Below are 26,773 nucleotides of genomic sequence, written 5' to 3'. Positions count from 1 at the left end.
ATTCAAGAGTATCTTAAGTAATTTAATTAGTAGAGTTACATAAACTATAGACTATAATTAATGATACTTTATCAAAATAATAGTAGAATATTATATAAAAATTATAGGAAAAAAGAGGGATTAGGTTACAAATTTCTCAAAGACACTGTTGATCAGAAAATCATAAAAATCTAGGGTGTTACTTGAAAATTATTCTATAAAAAACCTTTGGAAACATGTAGAACAACAGTAGACTTTATGGTTTAACTAAGACACCAGTGAGGGTTGCTTCTGAAACTGAAGCAGTTCTTTAAAGAACCAGCAAGTTCCAGAAGGAAATTACCTAAGAACTTGATATTAATAATAGAAAATGTTAATCATCAATCTAACAATATTAGCAATTCTTTCTACAACTGCAGATAATGAATGCCCACCAGTTCCCCAAGCCTTGCATTGGCTGCACGCACTGAGTGCCTAATTTATGTAGGAGATATAAAGTTTGAAAAGCAATTTAGAGAAATCCCATCTATAAAATTAGACCATGAGAGCTAATAAAGTACTATAGTGGGGAAAGTAACAGAGACATTCATTTACCAATTAAAATTATATACAGAAGGATACAAGGTCATCAATATTATTGCCACTGTACAAGGTAATTAAATCATTGAACACAATGGGCTTGCTGCCGGGAACGAGCAGCTCTCATGTGTTAAGAACCCTTTACAATCCAACCTACAAAAATTGAAAATTGTAATGAAAATGTAAGATTTTGTAAATAATCTAAAGAAGCATATTAAAAAAATGTCAGATATAAATTCATGATTAGAGTGAGGTACTTCCATCATTTCATATAAATCCACCGAGACATTCTCATGTCTAAATTTGACAACCTTCTCAATAAGTATCTAGACAGAGGTAAGCCAGCATTGATGGTCAATTTAACACCTACCCTCAGTAGAATCTAAGAAAGGCATTGCCATGAAAATATTATATTCAGCTCGTTCTGCATTCCCTAAACCAACTGTTTATGAGAAAAGGTGTTTGAATATTCTCTGCTTTAATACCTGCTCTCTCTAAAAACAATTATGGCCCCCCCCGACAATTAAATGGCACATAGGCACACAAACTCTTTTTTTTAGCACAATAATAAACTGATTAACAAACAATCAAGATAAGGCTGGACTCTTTAATGTTTAACTGCAGCAGAAGAATTTGCCTACACAGTATTGTCAGTTTCTTTAATGACTTGCTGTAGTTTGTCATTTTTTGTTACCTTAAGTCCTGTATTTCATAAGGTGTGTCCCATATCAAAGAGAAAAAGAAAAAAGGGAAAACAAAGTAACAGCAATACCTTCTTTATAATATCTACAACACTATGATACGAACTATCAGAAGCCAGATAATTTTGGAAAGACATCTGAAACTTCACTGCAGCTCAAACTATCATATAGAATTCTTCCTCAGGAACAACTATGAGATAACTTTTGGCATATGAAATGGAAGAAGACAGTATGGGCATTACAAGTTACAACAACAACCTTACGACTGGAAGAGAGTGACAGTTGCTATATACCCATTCTTCATAACCTGGTACAATAGGAATATCAGAACTAAAATTTAACTGTACTGGTGAAGAGTAGAACTATATGCATTTTTTGTAGTACAGAATCATATTTTTTTACCTCAAAAGCCACATTTTGGTACCCATAAACAAAAGTTGATCCAAAAGGATTGTTCATTGAGCCTTGTGTCTGGATTGCTGCCCGACCACCATCCCCAAGGATCTCCTAAAAGTTTATAGATCAGCAAAGTTTTTTATAAGCATTATGCAAATATATCATGCAAGAGACCAGATCTCACTAAAGAAAGATCAACGGAGCCCCACTTATTAGGACCTGTTTGGGTAAATTAGGAAAAGTTTCCATAAGAATTTCAACATGTAGGAACTGAAATGTGCAACTAAAGTATCTATGTGAATTTTTTTTTTCCTTTGGATTAATTTAATTTATCGTGTTTGGATAGTTTAGGAAATTTTGACGAAAAAAAGAGACAGAAGAGAGATGGGAGAAGGAAGAGGTGGTGGTGGTGGGCAGAGGATAATGAGTTGGTGATGGGGAAAGAGAAGGAGTTGGTGATGAGCGGTGGAGGAGGTGGTAGTGGGTAGAAGAGTTGGAGGAGACAGGAGGAGGTGGTGATGGGTGGAGGAGAATCAGGAGAATGATGAGGAATTAGTGGTTGGTGCTGGTGTTGTGTTGAGGAGGAGGAGAGAAGAGACCGGTGATAGGAGGGGGAGAGGGAGACATGGGGAACGAAGAGTGAAAGAGAAGAGAGTGAGGGAGAGAGTGTAGGAAAACAAATGAATTCAGACCATTTTTTTTCTCCTTAGCAGAAGGTTATTTCCTATGGAAAAGCTTCCCTTGAAAATATTATCCAGACACCCACATAGGAAAATCTGTGGGAATTTGAGCTCTCTAATATAACAACCTGATTAAGATACTCCTACGTCTGCCATTTTAAAATTTAATATCATTAATGCAATGATTTGTAGCATTACAATCCAACTCGACGTCACCATTTATTTAGGCAGCACAATAAGTCCATCGTCAATCTTTTCATATACTTGGATGTTGGGAGCAGCATTAAGCACTGGAGAAGAGATTGACAAGAAAGACAAACAGAGATATCCTCCTCAATTTAGCTAGGATACTTTTTGTTCCTTCGCTTAAAATTTTATGATTTCATTCTTCTTTCAGCTTTCATTTGAGGAATTGAAGTCTTAGAGAACCAAAAGCACCTAATTATTTTATCAAAGTAGAACTCAGTGACTAATGTTTCTCGCCTTTCGTTTTCCAAGAATGAAAAAAATCGTAAAAATCTGGGGAAAAGAGACCCGTTGGATGGAATGACTTTTTTTTTAATCTTTAAAATGAGTTCAAAAACCACTCCTATAGTACACAACGAGCAGACAGACAATTCATCCTACTGAGTGGATATCCCTTCCAAAGAAGGAAGAATCTTGCAAATAAATCACTGGAAAAGAACCAGTGAACAGTACCATTAGGTACTTGAGGCAACACTTGTAACTTATAAGTCTAGATTAATTAACCCATCAAAACTGCAGTGATTAACATGTTACCTTTACTTGTTCCCACTTTGTGCTAGGTGTAATGCAACTTTTGGGTGCACTACCAGGTTCATCTGTTCCTTCCACTGAAAAACAAAAAAATTACAATTAAACTCCTCTTTTAGATATTAAATCAATTTGAGGACCTTAAAATCAATCATACTCACTTTCGCCATCATATATAACAAAGTTGCATTTCATATAGGAATTAAAATCTGAATGTCCCGGAAAGTTAGTGTGTAAAACAAACTTCTTGATTTTATGCGTCTGCAAGTTCAGATTATAAATAACATGTTAGCAAGTACCCAAACAACAAGAAAATGCATAACAAAAAGACGTAAGAAAATATAAAACGAAAAAGCACCTGTGGATGAGATGAACAACTAAAATATATATAAGATAGTAAGAGAAATTGTACAGAGAAAAAGTACCTGGCCGTCAAATAGTATGTCCAGACCACGAGAAAAGTAATTGTAAAAGTAATCCGCACAAAGAGTTGTTCGAGGGCGTGGATCCGAAGCAGAGTGTATCACCATTTGATCAACCTGGAGTATGAGTCAAACATCAGATCTAATTATCAATTAATCCAACAAAAGCACCTCACATATTTACAGATGCTTTAGACCATGCTCTTGGCTATTAACTTGTGCAACCATGAGATCAATAGAATATTAGAATCTTTACATGACAAAACTTGCCTTCTCAATCTGCCTAGACATTTGGAAGAAAGAAATCAGAAGATTTAATTCTCATATATATGTGACCTAAACTTCCAAAATGCTCCTTTACTGCTGTCAGCCGGCCTAGTGACCTTATACTTATGATGAGAAGTTGCTTTTCTGCCTATAGTAGTTCTATTAAGTAATGCAATTATATGCAATAAATAACTAAAGGAACAGTTCAGCAATCAACATGGTTAAACTTAGGTTCAAGGAATATCAGTTACAGAACCAAAAGAAATGATACGAGAGGAGAGCTAAAAGTTGCAATCAATAAAATACAGAACCCTCAAATAGACATAATTTCATTGCTTAAGTGCACTTATCACATAGATTTGTTAAATAAGTATATATATAAATATATGGTTTCACTAATCAAGCGAACATAGACAAAAGTTGTATTTAATAAGGAGAAAATTGCTAATTCTAGTGATTACATGTTGCAACCACAAGATAGTAATATCATCATGGTTTTTTCTTCACCACCGAGAAAGAAAAGGGCGCCTCAGTTCATGAAGATCTGATCTATGCAGGGTCCAAAGAGGGAAGCTCTAAGCAGCTTATACTCTCATTAGTCATTAATGAAGAGATTGTTTTCATGACTTGAACCCATGATCTCTTAGAAACAAGGGGCAATCCCTTTAACACTAGATAGCTTGAGAAAAAGTAGAGTTAGTGAAAGAAGACATATAACTTGAGAAAAAGAAAGAGTTTTGCAATAGTAGACATAGTGATGTATGATCTAGGTTTCAATATAGAAGCAATAATATGAAATATAATGTTAGAGTTACTGCAAATTGCCCTTTTCAGATGTATATGCATGAGAACATGAAAGTGAGTTACTGCTAATTTAGAATTACCAAATAACCGCAAAGACAATTTAACATTGTAAGCCTCACCTTTATTGTGATAAATATTACATAATATACAATGTTAAGTAAAATGAAGTTGACAACACTGTGATAATAAGAAAAAGAAGAAAGGAGTTAATAATTTATCAGAACTCAGAAGTGGATTACTTCAGTGAAAGGGTACAAAAATCTTATATCTTTTCTTCACATAGTGGTCAGCTTCAAATTAAATTGAAAAAAGGGATAAGGATGCTTTGCCACAATATTGTACTTAACCAGTCCATACCCCATAGTTCAACAATGAACAAAGTATGCAACAGACTATTCAAAGTTTGATGGATGCCAAAAGTTTTGAGGAGTTAAAAACTTGTATATTTTCTGCTCAATATGCAACAAAACTATTCTAAGTTTTTCATGCAATCTAAGCCCTTTCAAAAGCTTTTCATCACATCAAATTCCAGAAAGAAGGAATTCACCTGCTTTTGATGTATCCCACAAGGACGGCCGAGTTCAGTCCATACATCCTGCAAAGAAATGTAAATAATACTGAGAAGAAGGCCACTTTTTGAAACATGAGCATCCAGAAAATGAACAAAAGGAACATCAGGCAAATGGTGCTTGGGTAAAACATACTCCGTAAGAAAGAACACAATATTGAACTAAAAATATAAAACTAGCATTGGCACCCACTTAGTTCATCAATATCAATGTTTTGGAAGGCGGTTGTGAGTGGCGGGTGGTCATCACACTGCCTAATGCCAAGATGAAAATTGGGTGATAAGGCAGTCTAACATTTTTATATTAAAAAAAATTAAATATGGTACATTTTTAATACTAATATATATATATATATATATATATATTGTAATTATGCACAGCCCCAATCCGACAATGAAAGAAATCTTCATTTAAATTACTAATAAGAAAACTAACAACGTCGGTTTTCTTCTCTAGCAATTAGTCAACTAATTAGCTCAATAATCATTATTCATTAATCAATTATTGGGAATTAGGACAGTGAAACTGTGAAAGAAAAGTAAAGAAGCAAGTAAACAAAGTATGCTTGCCGTGATTACCTATTGCTATTAAGTGTTATTACTAATTGTTGTTAAGTGTTAATTACTGTAGCAGTGAAGAAACTAGAAAGAGAAGAAAGCCAACAGTGAGAGAGAAAGAGGAGAAAGAGAAGAAAAAGAATAAACTGCTCGGTAGCCTTTCACTCTTGGTGGCTAAATCGGGAGGTGACCACTGAGAGTGAAAAGGGAAGAAAGAAAAGAAAGGGGTTTGAGGAGTACTTTGCTCGATGCTGGTTGAGGATTATCACTTGTTGCCGTCAACTTCTCACCGTTGCTCGGAGATGATAGAGAGAGAGACGATCGAGGGAGGTCAAGGGAGGGAGACGAACGAGAGAGGGGGAGTTTTTAGGGCTTAGGTTGAGACTTGAGAGTGAAGAGAGAAAAACTATTGGGTTTGTTTAAATGGTTAATAGGTTAGGCAGTTAGAAGATAGCAAAAATCCGACCCGATAATTCCAAACCCATTGCTATAACGAGCTGACCCGCAATCACAATTAGTGGGCTGCTTAGCTCGCTACACGACTTAGCAGTCCGCTAAGTCCATGTAGGCGGCTTGGCCACCATTCCTTTTGGCGGGGAAGCAGACATGCCACCCTGCCAAGGTAGCTGCCATGGCCGCTTTTTATAACATTGATCAATGCTTAGATATCTTATTTGAAATGAAGATATACATTAGTAGAAGTTAAATTTTAGAAATGAATTCATATAATTCCTCTGCCCTCAGAAGAAGAAGTACGAATGCAAGTGGTATATTCCTATGTAGGTTCAGTGAGAGAAGATTCAGAGACAATTATTCAGACTATTTAAGAAACCATGTAAACTAGGATGACACTTTACAATCTGTACAAATACTATGAGTTAGCAAAATAAGACTACAGAAAGAAACTTACCTGGGGGGATGCACCAAAAGGAATATGCTGTCCTCCAATGGTGAACCATAGTTCTTCGCCAAGCTGATGCAAAAGAATGTGAAAAGATATGAGAATGCTCAAAGACATGCTATATTCCACTGAAAGTGTCAAAATAAAGCAGTTATCTTACGTGAAATATAAACTTATCAAAAAATAATTCCCATCAATATTTAATAATTCGTCCAAATATTCAACACTTTTTACATACAGTTGAAAGAAAAGGGAGATTAATCTAAAAAATGAAATGACATGTATGCAGCTTAAAGCTAGATTATATAAAGCATCTGCCTTATACAATGCAATTTAAAGAAGTCCAAATTTTAATTACTTATCCCTTTCAAAATTGTAACAATAGCCAAGCAAGGATTTCCCTTTTACAGCACAGCCCCCTAAGCAACATAAATTACATCCCCAGAGATCCATTGATTATGTCTAAAACAGGGGTCCAGGCTGGTACAATTCAACAACAAACCAACGCATGATACAAGTTATTGCACACTGTAGAAGCTAATTGAGATACTGTTATGAGTTACACGATGATGTTATACTAACATGGTACCTGCTGACTGTGATTGGTTGGCACTTGGCAGGACCATAAGTATTCTAAAGAGAAGGAAAAGGAAAAGAACATGTATAGTGTATAAGATGAATCCAATACTTTAAAAAGTCTCCCAATGGAAAAAAAACATGAGATTTCTGTAACTCCTCACATCAACAAAAAAACTTTAGCTGGAGGACCGCTATTTCTTTTTAAAAAATGGCATTGCAAACTATATCAGTTTCTAACCTTAGCATGCACCTCTTCCATGTAAAGACTGCCAGCAGACAATGGAGGAACTGAAGCTTTATCCATTAAAGATCCCACACCAACCTTACCATCAGAAGTACTATCATAGAGAGAGACGCGGCAAGTCACTGGGGTTGTTCCATCAGGAAACTCAAGAGGCAACTCTGCTAACACTGCCATAATAATAAGAAAAGTGAGTTCTAGTAAGAAAGACATAATTAAAAAGATCAAGTTTATAAAATGCGGGGAGTGTATCAGCACACCTTCCCTATCATGGAAAATACTTGTGTATTGACTGGGTATTGGAAATGCAAAGGACAATCCCTAACAACAAATATCATGTAAGCCAGGATCCAGACAACCACCAGAAGAGAGTAGAAAGGGGCCATGAAATACATCATTCCAAAGCTGTAGAGTCAACATACATACTGGATAAAATAGCGTATAAATCCCTCTGTCGTTGTCATAAATTCCAGGAAATGTAGGCCCAAAAAGTGCATAGACTGCTACAAATGTGGCTAGTGTTGAGGGACCACTAGGAAAGAAAATATGAACAGCAGTAAGCCTTAAGTCCTAAATAAACAAAGAAAGATATAAGGCTGATAAAATTGATAAGAAAACAAGCAGGAAATGCAGAGTTAGATTGCTAAGTGCTAACCCAATCAAAGAAGTAGCATAGCGCATCTGCAGCCTCTTGACATCATATATCTCAATAAGACGCAGTCTCTGTTGAGAAATTCAAAATTCAAAGTTTTGAAAAACCGAAGTGCAAAATTAAGCAATAATAGAAGAATCCCAAGAAGGTTTTGACGGAGTACATAAAGACGGCATGGTCCTAAAAACAACTCCTCAAACCTGACTAAGACATTCATGGTCATTTAAAAATCTGAAATTTGAAATCAATGAGGCACTGAGAACACAAGTCAGATTCGCTAGAAAACTAAAATACATGTAATTCCATTTGTACCTGTGACCAAGGATCGAAACGGAGGTGAAAACCATGATCTGGAAAGCTTATTACAATGTCCAGCTTTAAGGGCTCCTGCAAGAAATTGTTCATAAAAAGACAATGACCTCAAAGACTGGCACTTAAGTTAGCACTCTGCGATACTTCTGTTGACATTATAGTTTTAATGAAGCATCAACATACATGTCAGAAAATAACTTCTGTAATACTGGGCAAAATTATTAAGTGAAGTTTTGGCATTTATTTCTAAAAGTAAGTCCTAGGGGACAAGCTTGATTTTTTATATATATACCAGGTGCTAAAAAAGCATGAAATGTAGAATAAAACTCAAGCGCAGTTACTTATAAACTCATGTCCCAACACTCTTACAGATAGTATGCACCAATATTCACCGAGGGTCGGTGTGCATGGCTATAGAAAAGAATCTATGCGTCAACCAATGATTTATAATGTTGGTCAGAGTACATGAGTTTGGTACACCAATTTGTATGTTTCTGAAATTCTTCTAATTATGTGCATATGTAAATTAACATATGACTAAATGATACTCTATAGGGTGTACATAAATAAACATTTAACAATATGCATGTGTGTGTGTGCATAAATTACTGACATAGGCAAAAGGCTCAGTACAGATTTCCTAAAAAATGGCCTTGATCTATGACTGTCCCATGATAAGCATAACATGACAAGGTATCATAGCCAGTCGCGAGCACTGGCATCACACTTGTCAAACATAATCCATAAGCCAGAAAGTTTCTGTTTTCCAGCAGAGAAAGTCCACTCAAGAATATAAACACAGGACCAACATTTCACAAAGAAGATAATGTGAATGTCCATGGCATATCCTAGGACAAGGTCACTAAATAGCAGTACCATGACTAAAAATTGAAACAATTGTTCCACATCTCTGCTCAATTGAGATTGAGCTCCGCAAGTTATCGGATGGAACTATATGTCATACCGCTAACAAGTGAACTTTCTCTTTTGAGCTTGCAATAAAACTATAAAAGAATGCTTAACCCAGCAGAAAGAAAAGATTTTGTATATTTTTTAATTTCTTGTTATAGAGAGCATATAAAAAAGTGAAATATCAACCTAAAAAGTGAGCAAGTATCGCTTTACATGTTCAACAGAACTACAAGCTTTTGCCTGTAAATGCTATAAATATCTGTAAGACTATCATTTCATCCCTGAGTGTTTTAACTTTTAACTTATACAAGTACGTCTGCATGTACTCATATAACAACCATGCATTAATGTCAGTTTCAATGAATGATCTGTGTGCTACTGTGCTGTCATAAGCAACTATATTACAATAGGAATTTAATATATTGCAACCCAAGATATTCAACATGTTCAACTCATTAACATCACTAATATTCCATTAAATTCTCCTTTGTTATAATATTCAGTAAGCACATATAAAGTTATAAACAGTTCAAACAAAATTGCAAAGAGGCAAAAGCAAACAGCCCAACCTCGTCAAGATATTTCACATGGACGACGTCATAGATGTTGGGTTGGAGCTCTACTTGAGAGAATGCTTCACTGATAGCCATGCCTACAACATCATTTTATAGGAGCTTGTATAAGTGAAAATAGCAATAAAACTGATCATGGAAATGACTGATAAGTTCCATTTCATCATTACAGAGAAGCATAAAACAACAAAATATCAAAATAGGAAAAAAATAATAGTAGGCGGACTAGGCTTAAGACAAAGTATGTAACCTTGTTGCAGACACAAATCAGCATATTAACAGAGGAAATCTAAATTTCCTTTTACCAAAATGAGGAAATATTTCCCAATCAAGAAATCTTATTGCAACTACATGAGGTCAGAACTCACAACATGGACTAAAGTAATCAATTAGGCTGTGAAAATGTTATGATTTGAAGTAAGGTTAGCCTATTTGAATGCCAATTCCTAGCCAAAATAAATGCAATTATCAGCCTCCCAAGGTGTTCCGAAATCAACAAATATTTTATGTTAAATATATAAATTCATTAGATAGATAAACTTTACAAATTTAACACAGACTGATAATCCGAGTCAATATGTTTTGAATAGAAACCCAAAGTGCATACTGCATAGTAAATTCATAGTCCTGGGAAACATCAAGTTTGCAAGATCTTTAGACTTTGCTATATTGTAATCTCAAAAGGATTGACCTGATTCACACTAGTAATTTCTTACTACCACGGTAAAAACTCTTTAAAACTTAGTACTCTCTAGTCTTCAGAACATATTTGTCTTGATACTCGGGATAAATCATACTTAAGGAATTTCCATAATGACTTAAAAACTTTCTGACATCATCTGAGAAAAAATGAGAATAAAAATAATTGTTGTGCCCAATAAATTGATTTTGGTTAGTCCTGGTCGAAATATGGCTTTCAAATTAAATTCTGTTAAGAAGGCTCTCATGATTCAAGAATCATGGTCCATGATAAAAATGATGTACAATGAATTATTCGCTATAGGAAAGTATAACAATTGCTCATCTAAGTAAAACTGTATGCTACCAACTGTGTTCCATTCTCCACACTGTCCCCAAGTCCAAGGCATTTTCTGAGTTACTTCTAAGTTCTAACCTCAATGAGCATTCAGCATGTACTCCTATAGGTCCGAGTCCTATACGAGTAGCTTATTTTCCAAATTCTAATGTATGATCCCTTCTTAAAGTTGCTGCTGTGCCACATTTCGGATTATGGCACCTAAGGATTAAGTGGTTAACCAACACATCAAGTGGTATAGTTTAGTTTATGTAGTGATAACTTCATGGATATAATAAATTGTTTGACCTGATCTTACTGACCCAAGAACTACAACTGAAAACTAGAGTTGAAAAAAGAAGGAAGAGAAAAGGTAATATCAGCAAAGCTCAAAAAATAAACTAATCCAAGGAACTTTTGTAGAACCATATCATTACCGTATCTTTATGACGAGAAATTAAACTCAACAAATATTAACATTGAACACATAAAAAAACCATGTATCCAAATGCTTGAGAAAATATAACTTCGCTACAAGCCTGCAAATTATTAAGAACTGTACGCCCCACCAAAACATAAAATCGAGGCCCACGATTCGTCCTCGTAAAATTAAGTACAAAAGTGTAAGAGAAGAGATTCAACAATAGGAATGAATGGATGATCTACATGAAAAAGAAAAAAATAACCACATCAAATAAGTCAAATAGGCCGTTCCCTGAGATCTTACATGCTAACACAAAGGAAGAGGTGAACTCTAATACTTCAAACCGCCGAAACAATAGAGAATCTAGTTCCAAGCGACTGGATCAAGACGAGCTCACCTAGGGTAAAGGGGCCGAGACCGACACCAGGACGGAGATCGAGGGTGATGGCTCCCATGGCGGTGCCCTCGCACCTCCGCCTCATCGGCGGCGGCGGCGCCCCTGCCACTACCCCCGCCGCTGCCACCGTCGGACCGCCGGATCGCTGGTGGTGCTGCACCGACTGCATCGGGATTCGCACCGCTCGTCTCTTCCCTTCTGATCGGTGTGTAATCTATTCGCGATCTCTCGGTGTGCGTGTGTTTGCTTTCTTTCTTCGCGATCTTTGGGGTCTTGCGTCTCGCCTTCTCCTTTCTTGCGCAACGAATCAAACTTCCAAGGGCATCCGGGGATCCGCTGTTTTGTTCGCAGCAGCCGTGGAGAGTTTGGTACCGTGTAAGGGGGGGCCTTGTGTGGAGCGGATTCTCTGCACATCTGGTTGCAGGAACCTCGTGATAATTGGCTGACAAATTTACGCGTAGTCAAAATATACTTTTAAATCCATTTAGTTGTTTGCTTGTTACGTTAAACTAAATTCAACAGACGCTTGCTTGATTCAGCAGGGGTGAAAACGGATCGGATACGTATTGGATAGTGCTGAATCCAGATTCAAATACTCAGATACGGATTCAGATATGGATATTGAACGGATAACAAAATTTAAAATTATATCCTAACTAAACGGATACGGATAATTTTTGGATAAAAAATTGGATCTTAAACGAATATTAATTAAATTTTTAAAAAATATAATATTTTATTTAAATATAATTAATATAAAAATATTAAGAATTTTACAACAGATAAATTTTTTGTATGTCAAATATATAAAATTAGAAAAATTAATTTTTATAAATAATATATAATATATTATTAGTACATTAATATAGTTCTAAAATACTATGAGATTAGTGACATGAACATTTTATTATTGATAAAAAAATAAAAAATATTATCCAATGTCTTACTAGTTTAGCTCATTATCCATATTTATATCTGTTATAATTTTACCATCATTTGATCCATTTTCACCCCTAATTTTTACATATATTATTAAAAAAATTAAACAAACAAAGCTTCAAATTGAAGAATTGATAACCTCCCTCAATCGTTTTGTTGTCCTCAAGGACAAAGAGATGGAATATCTCAGAAAGAATATGAACTCTATCTGAGAATTGAGAGGAAAACAATAAAAACTTTATTAAAAACAATTTATAGCAGCGAAATTTATTGTCAATAAAAACTCAATTAATTAATACATATATTTTTATTGTTAAATCTCCATTTTCTCATTCTATGTCTCTCTTCGATTTCTTCTTAATTACAAGAAAACCAATTTCTTGAGAAACTTTTTTACTCAATTTACTACGGAGGTCAGGGTTAATATTAAATAGATTTTTTTAATGGAAATACTATATTTATTTATTAAAAAGAAGAAAAAAATTAAAGGAAAATAGTTGCATAATTTATTTTGGAGACACAATTCGAGTAGAAATAAGTGACTGCATTGTGTATCTAAAGAAGCATAACAATATTACCAAGCCCTAACCGCATAATACCTCTTCAATTCCTCTCTCCTTTTCCTCTGTTAAGCGAGAGGGTCCGTACGAGAAAGCTAGGGTTTTTGTGGAACTGGAAGGGCACTTCGCCCTCGATCCCATGGAGGGGAAAGCTGACGGTGAGCTCTCCGACATCCAAGGTTCTCAACCCATGGGCCAGCTCTTCGCGAAGAACCCAGCTCCCCCGCCGACGGAGGCGGCGGACGACAGCGTACCCCAATGCGAGCAGAGCGGAGAAGCTGGAGATGGCGAGAAAGCTCCTGCCTCGGGGAACCTCGAAACCGACGCTGATGTGGGTGAAGAAGGTGTACAGATGGATGGGTGCTCAGGTGCTGGCGCAATAGCCGGATGTGATGGCGTGGAAGAAGAGGGTTTCCGGGTTGATGAGTGCGCGGGTACGAGCCCTGCTGGAGGAGACGATGCCGCGGGGGAAGAGGCTGTACAGATCAATGAGCATCCGCACCCTGATACCGCCACCCACGGTGACAGCGATGAGGTGGAGGAAGAAAGTCTCCAAATTGATGAATTTTCTGATAGGGCCACCGCTGCTGGCAATGATGTTGTGGAGGAAGAGGAAGAAAGTGTCCAAATTGATGAATACCCTGGCACGGCGACGGTCTCCGGCAATGGTGCTGTGGAGGAAGAGGGTATACGGCTCGATGAATGCCCTGATACGGCTACCTGTGGTGATGAGTTGGAGGAAGAGGGTGCCCAGGTTGATGGGAAACGTGATAAACCTGATATGACTGCCACAGCGGGCGAGATTGCTGTGAATAGAGAGGATTCTCAAATCAATGAGTGCGCTGATATGGTTGCTACGGACGGCGATCATGCTGTGCAGGAAGAGGGTGTCCAAATTGACGAACGCCCTGATACTGATATGCCTGTTATTGCTGGTGATGGTTCTGTGGAGGAAGAGGACCTCCAAATCAAGGAATTCCCTGATACAACCGCCACTCCTGGTGATGATACCGTGGAGGAAAAAAGTGCCAAAATTGGTGAGTGTCCTGATACGGCCACCGGTGATGGTGCTGCAGAGGAAGACTGTCTCGAAAATGATGAGTACCCTGATGCAGTCTCGGCTGCTGTCAGCTTTATGGAGGAAGCGGTTGACCAGATTGATGTTTACTCTGATACGATGGCAGGTACTGGCAACAATGAGGTGGAGGAAAAGGGTGGCCAAATTACTGAGTACCCTGATGCAACCACGACCATGGGCCGCAACCATACCATGGAGGAAAAGGTTGTACATATTGATGGGTACCCTGATGCACCCACGGCCACCCATGTTGTGGTTTTGGGTGAAGAAGATGCAAAAATTGACGAGTACTCTGATATGGTTGACACCATTGGCAATGATGGTGCTGAGGAAGAGGATGATCGAGTTGATGAGCACCTTGATCCTGTCACCGTCACAGTTAATGATGCCAGGGAGGAAGAGGATGTTCAAATTGATGGGTACCCTGTTACTGCTGCTGATGCCGGCAGCAGTGCTGTTGAGGAAGAGGGTGCGCAAATTGATGAGTATACAACCACCACCACTGATGCTGTGGCGGAAGAAGATGCCCAAATCGATGAATACCCTGGTAAATCCACTGCTGCTGGCAATGATGATGTGGAGGAAGAGGATGACCAAATTGATGAATACCCTGATACATCCACTGCTGCTGGTGATGATGCTGTGGATGAAGAGGATGCCCGAGTCGATGAATACCCTGATACATCCATTGCTCCTGGCAATGATGCTTTGGAGGAGGATGCTCAATTTGATGAGTACCCCTATACCAACACCACTGCAGTTGATGATGTTGAAGAGGCTGAACAGATGGATGAAGAGGCAGAGGAACCTCCTCCTATATCCGTGAGGAGGGGCGGGGGAAGGCGGAAGAGAGGCCGCCCACCAAAACAACAGGCTGGGAGGGCTCCAGCCAGGAGAAAGGATGATGAGGAGGTTTGCTTTATTTGTTTTGATGGTGGTGAGCTAGTGGTCTGTGATCGCAGGTCTGATCTTAATTTCTACTCTGTCCTTGTTTTGCAGATATTTGGGCTTTCTTTATGATGATTCGTTTGTTGTGTTTTTTCTCTATTTGTAGGGGTTGTCCGAAAGTTTACCACCCTGCATGCGTTAATCGGGATGAGGCATTCTTCCGGGCCAAGGGCCGGTGGAACTGTGGTATGACTTAAGCCTCCAATCCAACTGCATTAATGTCTCTTTTTTGCAATTTTACTGCTTATGAGTAGAATGTTCAATTGGTTTTTGTCCTTTTGATTTGATGTGAGTTATTTTAAATAGCTTTGTTGTTGGAAACAACCTCCTTGAAAAATGAGGATAAGACTATGTATATCTCCCCTCATAGACCTGCATGGGTGTTCAGGATAAAAAATCACTAAATTATGGTGCCACAGCGCCACCTACCCTTTCAAGTTTCAAATTAACTCTATGTGATTTTCTTAGTTTGTGTAATACAGGGGGATTTCCTTTTTTGAGAACCCTATCCAATTGATTATGCTTTCCGTAGGAACATTAACCTACTTCTGTTCCGGTTGATCAGTGCTGATTGTTGGGCACAGGAGTTATAATTCATCAAAGAGGGATATATGAGAATTGTACATTCATGAAATAGGAATTTCTACTGAATAAGATGGGAAAAGTTCCAGAAAAACAAAGTAATTAAGATTTCAGATATCTTTCTAGTCCTTTCTGCGACAACCTAGTTCAAGGATATTGCTCTCTGCTTGGTTAAGTGATATTCAGTCATTAGCATCTTGATTGCATGAGTTATAAGTTCGCGGGCAAGCTGTAGTTCAGTTTCCTTCTACATGAGTGTTGCCTTATGAATGTGCAATGGTTGTAGATGGAATATATCAGAAGATTCAAGCAGTTGTTGGGATAGTATGCAGGAGTATATCATGGAAATTCACATGCATTAGGAGCTTTGAAAATAAAAACAAGCTGCTGCATTAATAAGATGATAATCTGATTTTGCCACATGTTATGATATATGGATGCAATCCATGAAATATTTATTAGTGCAGAAGTCATTCAAGGTGCACAGTATTCCAAGTCGATATAATTTATGTACTTTATCAATGCATAATTAGGGAATGGGACTCACCATTTTTAGCATCGATCAAGCATGCTGCAAGAGCTTCATTTTCATTATGATGAGAACTAGTTTAGTCTCACCCAAAGACTCACAAGTGATTATTATCCATGGATTTGAGCTAGGGAAACTATGAGGTATTATTATTTGTAGAACTTTCCTGAGCAATGCCTTGTTTCATTTAGTAGGACAAAGCAATTATTCATCGACAAGGCCATGATGCTTTTAGATCAGGAGATTTATGATTCCTAGGAAGTGTATATCTATGCGTATATCATGTCAAAAACATTAAAGAAGCAGGTTGATACGTCATGTATGTATGCATAGCACAAATGGAGATATTGAATTTCAGAACCATTAAGAAGGTCACTAGGCAAAAGATCATGAGTTAAAAAGATAATCATGAATTATCAAATTTATTGAAGCTGCAGGAACTGTATTTCGTTTGATTACTTAAGTGGGGACATGATACTTTTTTACTTTATTACTTTGAAATGTTCACTCGCTGCCACGTGGGTCGCTTTGATACTTTTAAAGCTTTCTTATGCCTGTGAAGAAACACAGGTCTGATATGGAGCTTCTTCCCAAGGTTCTTTTCTACATTTGATAGAAATGACTATGTTTAGAATGATGATACTAATGCAACTATGCTGAAGTTTTGTTATAGACTTATAGCTGGAACAGGAGGCCTAACATGTTGGTGTGCTTATATGATCTCTGAACAGGATCGACACTAGAGATTCTGAATACTTTTATGCTCAGTCTTATTCTTCTTCTAGAGGCTTTCTGTGTCCTACTCTAACATCTATAGTTTTTTTCATTAAGTAGTTATGTTGGCTCTCTATTTGTTCTGGATATTGTTGTCTTGGCCAATTTCACGAGTTTCCTATATAGAACTTTCTTTTCCACATATTTATCATATTTTCCAGTGGATTTGTTTAGTAAATCAATGGATCTCCTTTCTTTGTTACAGTACATTATACCTTCTTAATATTGATTATTTTCTAATTCTGCATCTCAGGTTGGCACATATGTAGCAACTGTGAGAAATCTGCGCGCTTTATGTGCTATACATGTACACATTCTTTGTGTAATGGGTGCATAAAAGAATCTGAATTTGTATGTGTTCGAGGAAATAAGGGCTTCTGTCAGACATGCTTGAGCACTGTGATGCTGATAGAGAAAAATGAGAATGGAAATGAGACAATGGTATCTATATTTAAGTGCTATTCGTTTTAAGCGAGAAAATTGTTTTTTTTTAAATTCTATTCATTTTAAATGAGACAATCATATCTATATTTAAATGATATTCATTTTTAAGAATCAATTGTGATCCTCTTTGCTGGTTGTCAATTCTATGCAGTATTTCTATTAATGTAGCGCAACATGATTGAAGAAGATGCATATTTCTCAGTGTATTCTTGTGATTAGAATTGAGTGGCATTTTTGCCTGCCGTATCTCTTTAGAATTCAAATCTATTTTTACCCTTTCTGTCCTATAATTTTAAATGATTTAAGTTTCATATTTATTGTAAAATTCCTTTTTTTTCCCATTGTCACTCGTAAGGTTTAGATTGTGTGCAGAAGTCACTCATCCACTCTATGCTATGTTGTATTGGTGACATGCTCATTCTTGCTTTTAATTAGGTCTATAAGAAACTTTCCTCGTCTTGTTATATATCTATTTTAGAAGGATTGAAATTTTTCTGCTTGTCTTTGATCAAGCTTTCATGGTACATTTTATACAGGATATATGCACAACCATCAGTGAATTTTGGTCTTTCATGGTGTAATGTCACTGTAAGGAATTTTATTTTGTTTTTTATGACTGATACATATCCCAAAAAGAGACCCTTAGTCCTTACTGCCATTCTCGGGGCATCTGTATCATTGTTTTCTCCAATTTTCAGCTTAATTTATATCTGTGCAATTTAATCAGATCGAGTTGTCCTGATGCCTAGTGGATTGTGCACAATTCTTCTTCTCATTCTCTTTTTTGTTTTTCCTTTTCCTTTCTTACTGCATTTGCATATTTTCTCACTACAATTATTTTTTTCCTCATTTGTATATCTTTTCCTGTAGACATACCTTTTTCCTCCCCTTCTACTTCTGCAGACAGTTCTCACTACAATTCTTCATGATTTCTAGAAAGGAATCCATTTACTCACTTCTTTGTTGTATGGTAGGAGCAAAAGAGGCTTCACAGCATTTTTAAAGAAATCAATGGAACCTATGTACTGAAGGATTATGAATTATTTGGATATAATTAACGTTCTTTTTCCAAGCAACCTTTGTAACATGTTTTTTTTTTTTTAATGAAATACTTGCTTAACGAGATTGAACGCTTCCTTACAACATATTTTCAAATACTACTATCTGATGTTCTTTGTTTTCTGAAGATATTTTTCTTACTCCAGAACTAGCATTCTGAAATGGACTTTTGGAGGAAAAAGAATCTATAGTTTGAGTTTTCTGCTTTAAACTATACTGGTTGGAAAGATTAGATTTTACGGAAAGGATTTGTTGTCAATGATTCTAGTATCGTGCACTTCTTCTTATTAGTTCTCCTTTACAGGATGGAGTAGATTTCAATGACAAAAACAGTTGGGAGTATTTGTTCAAGGACTATTGGTTGGATCTGAAAAGAAAGTTGTCATTGACCCTGGAAGAACTGTCTGCAGCTGAAAGCCAAAAGAAGGGATCCCTCGTGGTTGCTCATGGTGAGGAGTCCTCTGGTGATGCACGTGATGGTAATGGTGACCAAGGGGCTAGCTCAGACAGCTCTGCAGGGCATCATGATGAAACCAAATCATCAAGGAAGAGGTCTAGACAGCGAACAAAGCACACTGTTCGTGAGAAGGAACCAAGAAAAGAAGCTGTTGGTCGGGCTCTCTCCAAACGTAGCTTATCATCACATCGTGATGGACAGAGCTCTTCACGGAAAAAGATGAAAAAACTATTGAGAGACAGTGCTAGCAATGAGGACTTGGCAAAAGGTGAAAATGTGGGGACATCTATATCGGAGGGTGTTAGCTGGGCTTCCAAGGAGCTGTTAGATTTTGTGGCACACATGAAAGATGGTGATAGGTCCGTGTTATCTCAATTTGATGTTCAGGCTCTTCTACTCGAGTATATAAAACGAAACAACCTTCGTGATCCTCGTCGAAAAAGTCAGATTGTCTGTGATCCGTTGCTTCAAAATCTGTTTGGTAAACAACGTGTTGGACATTTTGAAATGCTGAAGCTTCTTGAATCACATTTTCTTATGAATGAGGCCTCACCGGTTGACACTGATGACAATCAAGGAGGTGTTGTAGATCCTGATCCTAGCCAGATGGATGTTGAAGGAAACAGCGAGGCATCATTTATTATGAGTTCAGAGAAACGAAGAAAATCACGTAAAAAGATTGGGGAGAGAGGACCACAAACCAATCTTGATGATTATGCAGCAATAGATGTTCACAACATTAATTTGATGTACTTACGTCGCAACCTAATGGAGGATTTGATAGACAATACTGATGCACTTAGTGAGAAAGTTGTTGGATCATTTGTGAGAATAAGAATCTCTGGGACAGGTCAAAGACAAGATATATATCGTCTAGTTCAAGTTATTGGTATGGTCTATGTTTAGACTTCTTCGCAAACTAGTAGAGTCCAACATTGACTTCTTGATGTCTAAATACCATCATTCTAATTTCAGGAACAGGCAAAGCAGCAGAAAAATATAAAACTGGAAAAAAGATGACAGATATAACACTGGAGATACTAAATTTAGACAAGAAAGAGGTTATAACTATTGATATCATCTCAAATCAGGAGTTTTCTGAGGTGATCTTTTGATGAGAATTCATAACTTTAATTTCCATTTTCCTTTTACTAACTGCTTTTACACATGTCTGTCTTCTCATTCTTCTCTCCTTTCTACTCCAGTATTTTAGTCTAAATTGTTTCCTGGTTGAAATATTAGTTTCTTAACAACTGTTACAGATTCATCTTATGGATAGTTTTTCTGGCATCTGTTTGGATATTTCAACTTACATGTATAGATATTTTGACTGTATGACTTGAATTTACCTACAGTCCTTTTCTTTTTATGGACTATTAAGCAACTAAAAGGTTGATCATAACCTACACTTGTTAAGTCCTTTTAGCAATTTTTTCTTTTATCTTATGGTTAGTTTGGAAGGTGAAAAGAAGTTTGATATGTTATATCCAATTGATTTTTTATTTCTGGTCCATGACTGGTAGGAAAACTAAGTTGATATACTGCTAGATATTAATATATCAAGAAAATAAGCAAACATTAATCATTGTCTTATACTCTTTTGCATGCTTAAATCTGGGTGTTAAAATTTATTACATATTGGAATCTGTATATCTTAATCTTATTTCCTTCATGGTATGTGCATCAGAGTCCACAGCATATATGTATGTTGAGCAAATCCAATGCCAGCTTCAAGATCAACAATTACCATTCTTTGCATGATGTAATTAATATATTAAATCCTGATGATGTGTTGTGAGGAAAATATGTATTAGCAACAGGGAAGCTCATAACTTTTGTGAGACATTCTTTTGGTTGCAAAGTGATTGTTCATCGCATGCTTTATAATTTTCTTTCTATAGTGTAGTTAAGGGTAAAGATGGTAAATACTGAAGAGCGGCCTTGGCTTGGCCTGAGCCAAAACTGATGAGCATCCTAAGCATGTGCAACAAGAATAATAAGTGTTCCGATTTATCTTATTTGCATTTTACAAGTATAAGCTACATATTTGACCCCAGATTGTTGGACTAATTTGTTGTAAGTGGTTGTGTGATTAGATGTGCTCTATAATTTCTATGTTGGTCTTTAATCTTTTATATGTAGCTAATATATGTGCATCCTAAATAGTAGTGACTACCGGCATTTATGTTTCTTGAATTACAAAATTGTCTGTAAATATCTAACTATGTATGCCATAATATTTTTCTGCTATGGAGGTGGTTATCGAATATGATTTGTTTATACATTTGATGCTTACAGGTTTAAAATTCTGTTATTCACTACCATGAAACAGCCTTTCCTTGTATATGTAATTGTGTATGAGATGATATTTAATTGTGTATCCCATAATTTTTGTGCTGTTGGTAGTAGTCACGTAGTATGATATATTAGCTATATTTGATGCTTATAGGTTTAAAAAGCTTCTATTCACTATGTTTGATGCTTTGAGAGATTGTGGGAACTTATGGTGTCCCAATTAAATCATAGATTGCCATTAACTCGCTGACATGAATTGAGCTTGTGACCTCCAGCAGGGAACTGGTATCTCAACCACTGGGATACCAGCCAAGAGACTCATCATGAAACAGTTTTTATCTATTATTTGAGGAAATTGTATGATATTATACATGAATCTTTTGACATATATAGATTTCCCCTCTAATTTATGTAGAAAACCCTTTAGCTCTGCCTTAGCTTCAGGCAATCAGCAATCTGAGATGTTGGCTTAACCAGTATGTAACTTATTCAGATTGTATGTTTGAGCTCCTACATAATATGAGTATACTATTTTCTAGCTCAGGCTTGCACGAGAGCTTTAGATTCTTTACTGATGATCATGATATAATAGTGATGGAGGATATTTGATTCAATCATTGTGAATTAATTTATCTAATCTTCTTTGTTAGTACTTTGTTCAAAATTGGGAATGCCTGCTTGCATTTCCTTTGATTGATGATGTTATGGTTTTAGGAGGAATGCAAACGTTTAAGGCAAAGTATAAAATGTGGACTTATTGGACGACTGACAGTGGTAACAATACTTTTTCTATTGCCTTTTCTTATTGAGACTCAATATTGTCTCCAACAGAATCTGAAAAGCTAATCTTTTAGGGAGAAGTTCAGGAGAAAGCAAGGGTTCTCCAAGCCGTGAGAGTCAATGATGTGAGTACATGTGTATCTGCCTTTTTGTTTACTGCCACATATGAGTTCCTCTTCTCTCTTTCTCAATTTATTTCTCATATTTGTTGTGCTTATGCAGTGGATAGAAAGTGAGAAGTTGCGACTTGGTCATCTTCGTGATCGTGCAAGTGAAAAGGGCCATAGAAAAGAATATCCTTCAAAAGGCTTCAATTGAACATGGAATGATGCAAAATGTTTACTTTCTAAAATACTTCATTTCACTGGTAAATCACTCAAGATTTTAGTGGAAATTGGGAAATAAAGAGTCAGTCAAAATCACTTTTTGGTGGTTGAGAATGGGATGTTTATGTGTCTTTTTATTAGCCTTAGTTAATGATACTCTTCGTGCGCAAACATTCTGTTACATGTTGCATTACTTTATATTTTGCCTCCTCTCACCTATCTCACAACCGCTATTAATTGGCACAAATGTCTACTTTTGCCTGTGCTTCCACATGTATAACTGGCTTCCTTTATGTGGTTTTCTCTTGAGTACTTTTGTTAATTATTAGGCTATTAATTGACACAAATTTCTACTTTGCCTGTGCTTCCACATGTATAACTGGCTTCCTTTTTGTGGTTTTCTCTTGAGTACTTTTGTTAATTATTAGGTTTGTCTACATAAGTATGTCAAAGAAGCTTTGGAAAGAAATGAACAAATAGTCAAATAGAAAATACACTAATGTTATATAACTGTTTCACCATTAAATGTTTTCGTTCAATTTGTGCCTTCCAGTGATGTTTGACATCTGAAGATTATAAAAAAAATCTGGTTAATTTAGTTTAAACTGTGTAAGATTGTTGCTAAAAGTTTACAATATGTCTGAAGTGTCATTGGTTTGATGCTGTTGAAGAAAGAACAAATTGAAGAAAAAAAGAACATATTTCATACTGATAATGGTTATCTTATGTGATGAGATCAGTAGACTTATGAACTGTTTCATTACTAAGTAAATGACGAGAAATTTGTTACTCAAATTATGTGCTTAAAGGGTAACATAGATGAACTGCTTACTTGTAAGAAAGGAATTCAAAAAAATGGTACTGTTATCCTTAATAATAATTCACGCTAAGAGAATGTGTGGAAAAGCTGCAACTTCTGAGCACTCCTGAAGAGCGAATTCGTAGGCTAAATGAAGTACCTGAAATACATGCTGACCCAAATATGGATCCAGATTATGAAACTTCAGAGGAAGGAGAGCCGGAAGTTGGAAAAAAAGGTACCCTGTAGTTTGACATATGCCTAATGTTTTTGGATTGTTCCTAACATAAAGTTCTCCCAAATTATGCAGAAAACTATGGTAGGCCAAGGGATTCTTACCTCATGAAGGGAAAGGAGGTAATATCACCTGCAAAAGTTAGTCCTGTTTCAAGTAACAACTGGAGCAGTGCACGCAAAATTTTGAAAGTTAACTGGGATCCAAACAGAAGTACGTTGGCCGAAGGAACTTCTTTAGAGTCCTCTACTGGCTTGGTTGAGAAAGCAAATGGATATTCTTGGAACAAAGATAAAGATGCGCAACAAACAAGTAACTTGACAACTCTGAAAGGTGGGGCAAATGCAACCAATATAGAGGTTATTTTGAATAATAACCAGCATGGGCAATCACCTGGTCTCTCATCTGGAACTCCATCAGCAGCTCCAGCGAGTGGGGTTGCAGCAACATTGAATATCAACGAGTCTGAAAAGATCTGGCACTATGTAGACCCATCTGGAAAAACTCAAGGTCCCTTTTCAATGACACAGTTGCGAAAATGGAACACAACTGGATACTTCCCACCTAATTTAAGGATATGGAAGAGCTCTGAAAAGCAGGAAGATGCTATATCTTTGAGCAATGCTCTGACAGGGAAGTTCCAAAATGATCTTTCAGAGTTGGAGGTCCAGCATAGCAGCGCTTCTCTATCTAACAAAATTGAAACAAGAACCAACTTGGAAGGTGGCTTCGGAGGAAATAAGAGTACTTTTCTAGCAGGAAGCGTAACAAATTATGCAAATGTGACTGCAAGTAACATGAGTCGCTCTCATACCAGTGTTAATGAGTTGGTGAAAGCTGACAAATTTGATGCTCAGGCATCTGCCTTATCTGCAACCAAACTGGGAGGTGGAAGGCTTGAAATCTCCCCTGGAGGATGGGAATCATCGAAGGATAGTAACGCGTGGTCTAGGCAATCTTATGGTCCAAATGAGCCAAGACCAGTCGCTTCATTTGCTGGGACTCCATATAGGTCACCATCTGATCAAGGTAGAGGCAGTCAATCCGGAACTGCTGGTGCATGGATGGGAGGTGAGGACCATGGAAGTAATCACGGACCCATGGGGCTCCATGCTGGTGGACCAGGTTATGGAAAACCAATATCCCACTCGAGTTCTTCAAGCCAACAATCTTCAGGAGGAAGTTGGAAAGGCCAACCTGGATATGCCTCTTCGACTCAGTGGGGTGCTAATCCAACTGATCTTCCAACTCCTACTCCTCATCCAAGCACCGGGGACTTTACAGTTGTTAGAGATTCTTTACCTAAGGAACCCATTAATGTGGAAGATCGAAATTCGGGTCTCGCTGAATCTGTCTTGCCTCCTAGGACAGCTAATACAACAGAAAGAATCAGCAGCCCCAAGCTTGGAAATAAAGTAGATGGGCTTGGTAATTTCCAGGCAGCATATGAATTGCCATCAAAAGCTGCATCAGCTGATGTGAGTAAAAGTATAGTGGTTGGAAGTGGTGAATCAAAAGTTGATTCTGTTGTTGATGTTGGATTAGGAAATTCTGCTGTGCCTGCTTTCTTCTCTCCCCAAGGAGAAACTCTGAAGAGAAGCTTAAGTATTTCAGCTGAAGGTATCTATGAAGAAGGCTATTATAACCTAGATAAAAAAATTTGAATTCTAATGTTTCCTTCCAAATATCGCCAATTTGACGTGAAGAGTCTTGTAGGTCTGGTGGCTCAGAGAACTGCAGATCCAGAATCTAATCTAGTACCAGAAGGTGCCATTCCTGAAGCTAGCAGATCGAGTGTCCAGCATCGCACTGACTCTGGTACAATCTTATTGTTCTTATCTAATGTTTTGTCGTCGTCTTAGTTCCTTGTCATTAATTGATCTAAGAAAAGTGTCTGAGATTTGACATCTATTTCAGGTTTTCAACAAAAGCCTGATGATTTGACCCTTAGTTATCTACTTGCTAAGCATGTATCAGACCAGAGCATTATACAAAAGTCGCAAGCAAGCCTGTCCGATCCTGTGCCAATGAGTTCTTGTAATTTTGGGGCAGCTCAGGATACAAGGAATGTTCAGCAGCCTATGATGTTGCAGACTGTAACAAATATGCCATATTCTACCCTGGAAAATAATCAAGAGAAGAGCTCGGTAATGTCCGGTGGTTCTAACCAGATGTTGTCATCACAGATGAGAGCAACTACATCTATGGAACATGCACATATATCGAATGCAGAGTTTGATGTTGGAGCTAATAGTCAGAACACAGGATGGGTAGTAGCCCCAGCCGCCCAACAAAATGCAAAATTAATTGCAGGACAAGCTCAAGGAAGTGGAAGCATGAACATGGGAACATCAGCTCAAGGGAATGTAAATATGGGCTGGGGAATGTTGCCGCAGGTCAATATGAACATGGCTTGGGGAACACCGGCACAAGGCATTGCAAACATGGGTTTAGGTACAACACCACAAAATCTAATGATGAACCAAGGTTGGATGGCACCCAATCAGGGAAACACAAATGCTAATCTGGTATGGGCAACACCAGGTCAAGGAGGTACAAACCCTGCAGCTGTCTGGGGGGCACAATTTCCAGGCAATACAACTGGGTGGGTGGCACCCACACAGGGAAATGCAAACACTTATCCGGGCTGGGTTGCACCAACACTTGCAAATACAAGCCAGAATGCTGGTTGGGGGGCACCAGCACAGGCGAATATGATTGCGAACCCTGGTAATGGAACAGGACAAGGAAATCTGAATATGAACTGGTCTTCGCCAAATGGGAATCCTGGCAATTGGAGCAATCAACAAACAGAGACTGGAGGTAGGCATTCTGCTCAAGGTGATAATCTTCAAGGGAGTGACTCAGGGCATTCTTCGGGAAGGCCTTTATGGAACAGGATGCAGTCTGGTGGTGAGGGAGGATCATCCCGACCTCCATCAGGGCAGAAAGGAGTATGCAGATTCCATGAGAACGGGCATTGCAAGAAAGGAGCATCTTGCAATTATTTTCATTCATAAAGAGCAGGAGGCAGTAAACAACCTAGTTTCCTTTCTTTGGCTTTCTGTTTTATTGTATAGTTTATTTATATATCTGTTCTCTTTTTCTTTTCTTTTTCCCTAAATTTTGGGAGCTCTGAAGGTCATATATGTTTAAGAGCTTTCGTTGTTATGCCATGTAGAACATTAGAGTCAAATGCCATGTGCAGCCTTACTTTGCTGCCTGCTTCATGGTC

General features: G+C 37.4%; 2 protein-coding genes across 2 annotated transcripts; one reads left to right on the top strand and one right to left on the bottom strand.

Moving 5' to 3' along the window:
* Positions 1-541: 541 nt before the first annotated feature.
* Positions 542-12,082, bottom strand: LOC140801047 (PHAF1 protein At3g51130). Its single transcript, XM_073156038.1, has 15 exons — positions 11,734-12,082; positions 9,895-9,977; positions 8,414-8,488; positions 8,105-8,172; positions 7,876-7,981; positions 7,710-7,770; positions 7,447-7,619; positions 6,639-6,701; positions 5,150-5,197; positions 3,535-3,648; positions 3,271-3,370; positions 3,116-3,189; positions 1,662-1,766; positions 1,518-1,566; positions 542-711 (listed from the first exon to the last, which is right to left on the bottom strand). The coding sequence occupies exons 1-14, from the start codon at positions 11,900-11,902 to the stop codon at positions 1,519-1,521; spliced, it is 1,287 nt and encodes a 428-aa protein (XP_073012139.1). The 5' UTR covers positions 11,903-12,082; the 3' UTR covers positions 542-711; position 1,518.
* Positions 12,083-13,232: 1,150 nt separating this feature from the next.
* LOC140800915 (uncharacterized) lies at positions 13,233-26,773 on the top strand. The gene is made up of 12 exons (XM_073155847.1): positions 13,233-15,272; positions 15,365-15,444; positions 17,397-17,584; positions 18,951-19,992; positions 20,079-20,206; positions 22,113-22,172; positions 22,253-22,303; positions 22,401-22,471; positions 23,390-23,541; positions 23,614-25,158; positions 25,255-25,356; positions 25,456-26,773. The coding sequence occupies exons 1-12, from the start codon at positions 13,372-13,374 to the stop codon at positions 26,556-26,558; spliced, it is 6,423 nt and encodes a 2,140-aa protein (XP_073011948.1). The 5' UTR covers positions 13,233-13,371; the 3' UTR covers positions 26,559-26,773.

The sequence above is a fragment of the Typha latifolia genome, chromosome 14, assembly GCF_019914945.1.
Source record: "Typha latifolia isolate L0001 chromosome 14, TyphaL0001v2, whole genome shotgun sequence".
Classification (NCBI taxonomy): Eukaryota; Viridiplantae; Streptophyta; class Magnoliopsida; order Poales; family Typhaceae; genus Typha; species Typha latifolia.
The sequence above is the reverse complement of the archived record's forward strand: the minus strand, read 5'-3'. Positions and strand labels throughout refer to the sequence as shown.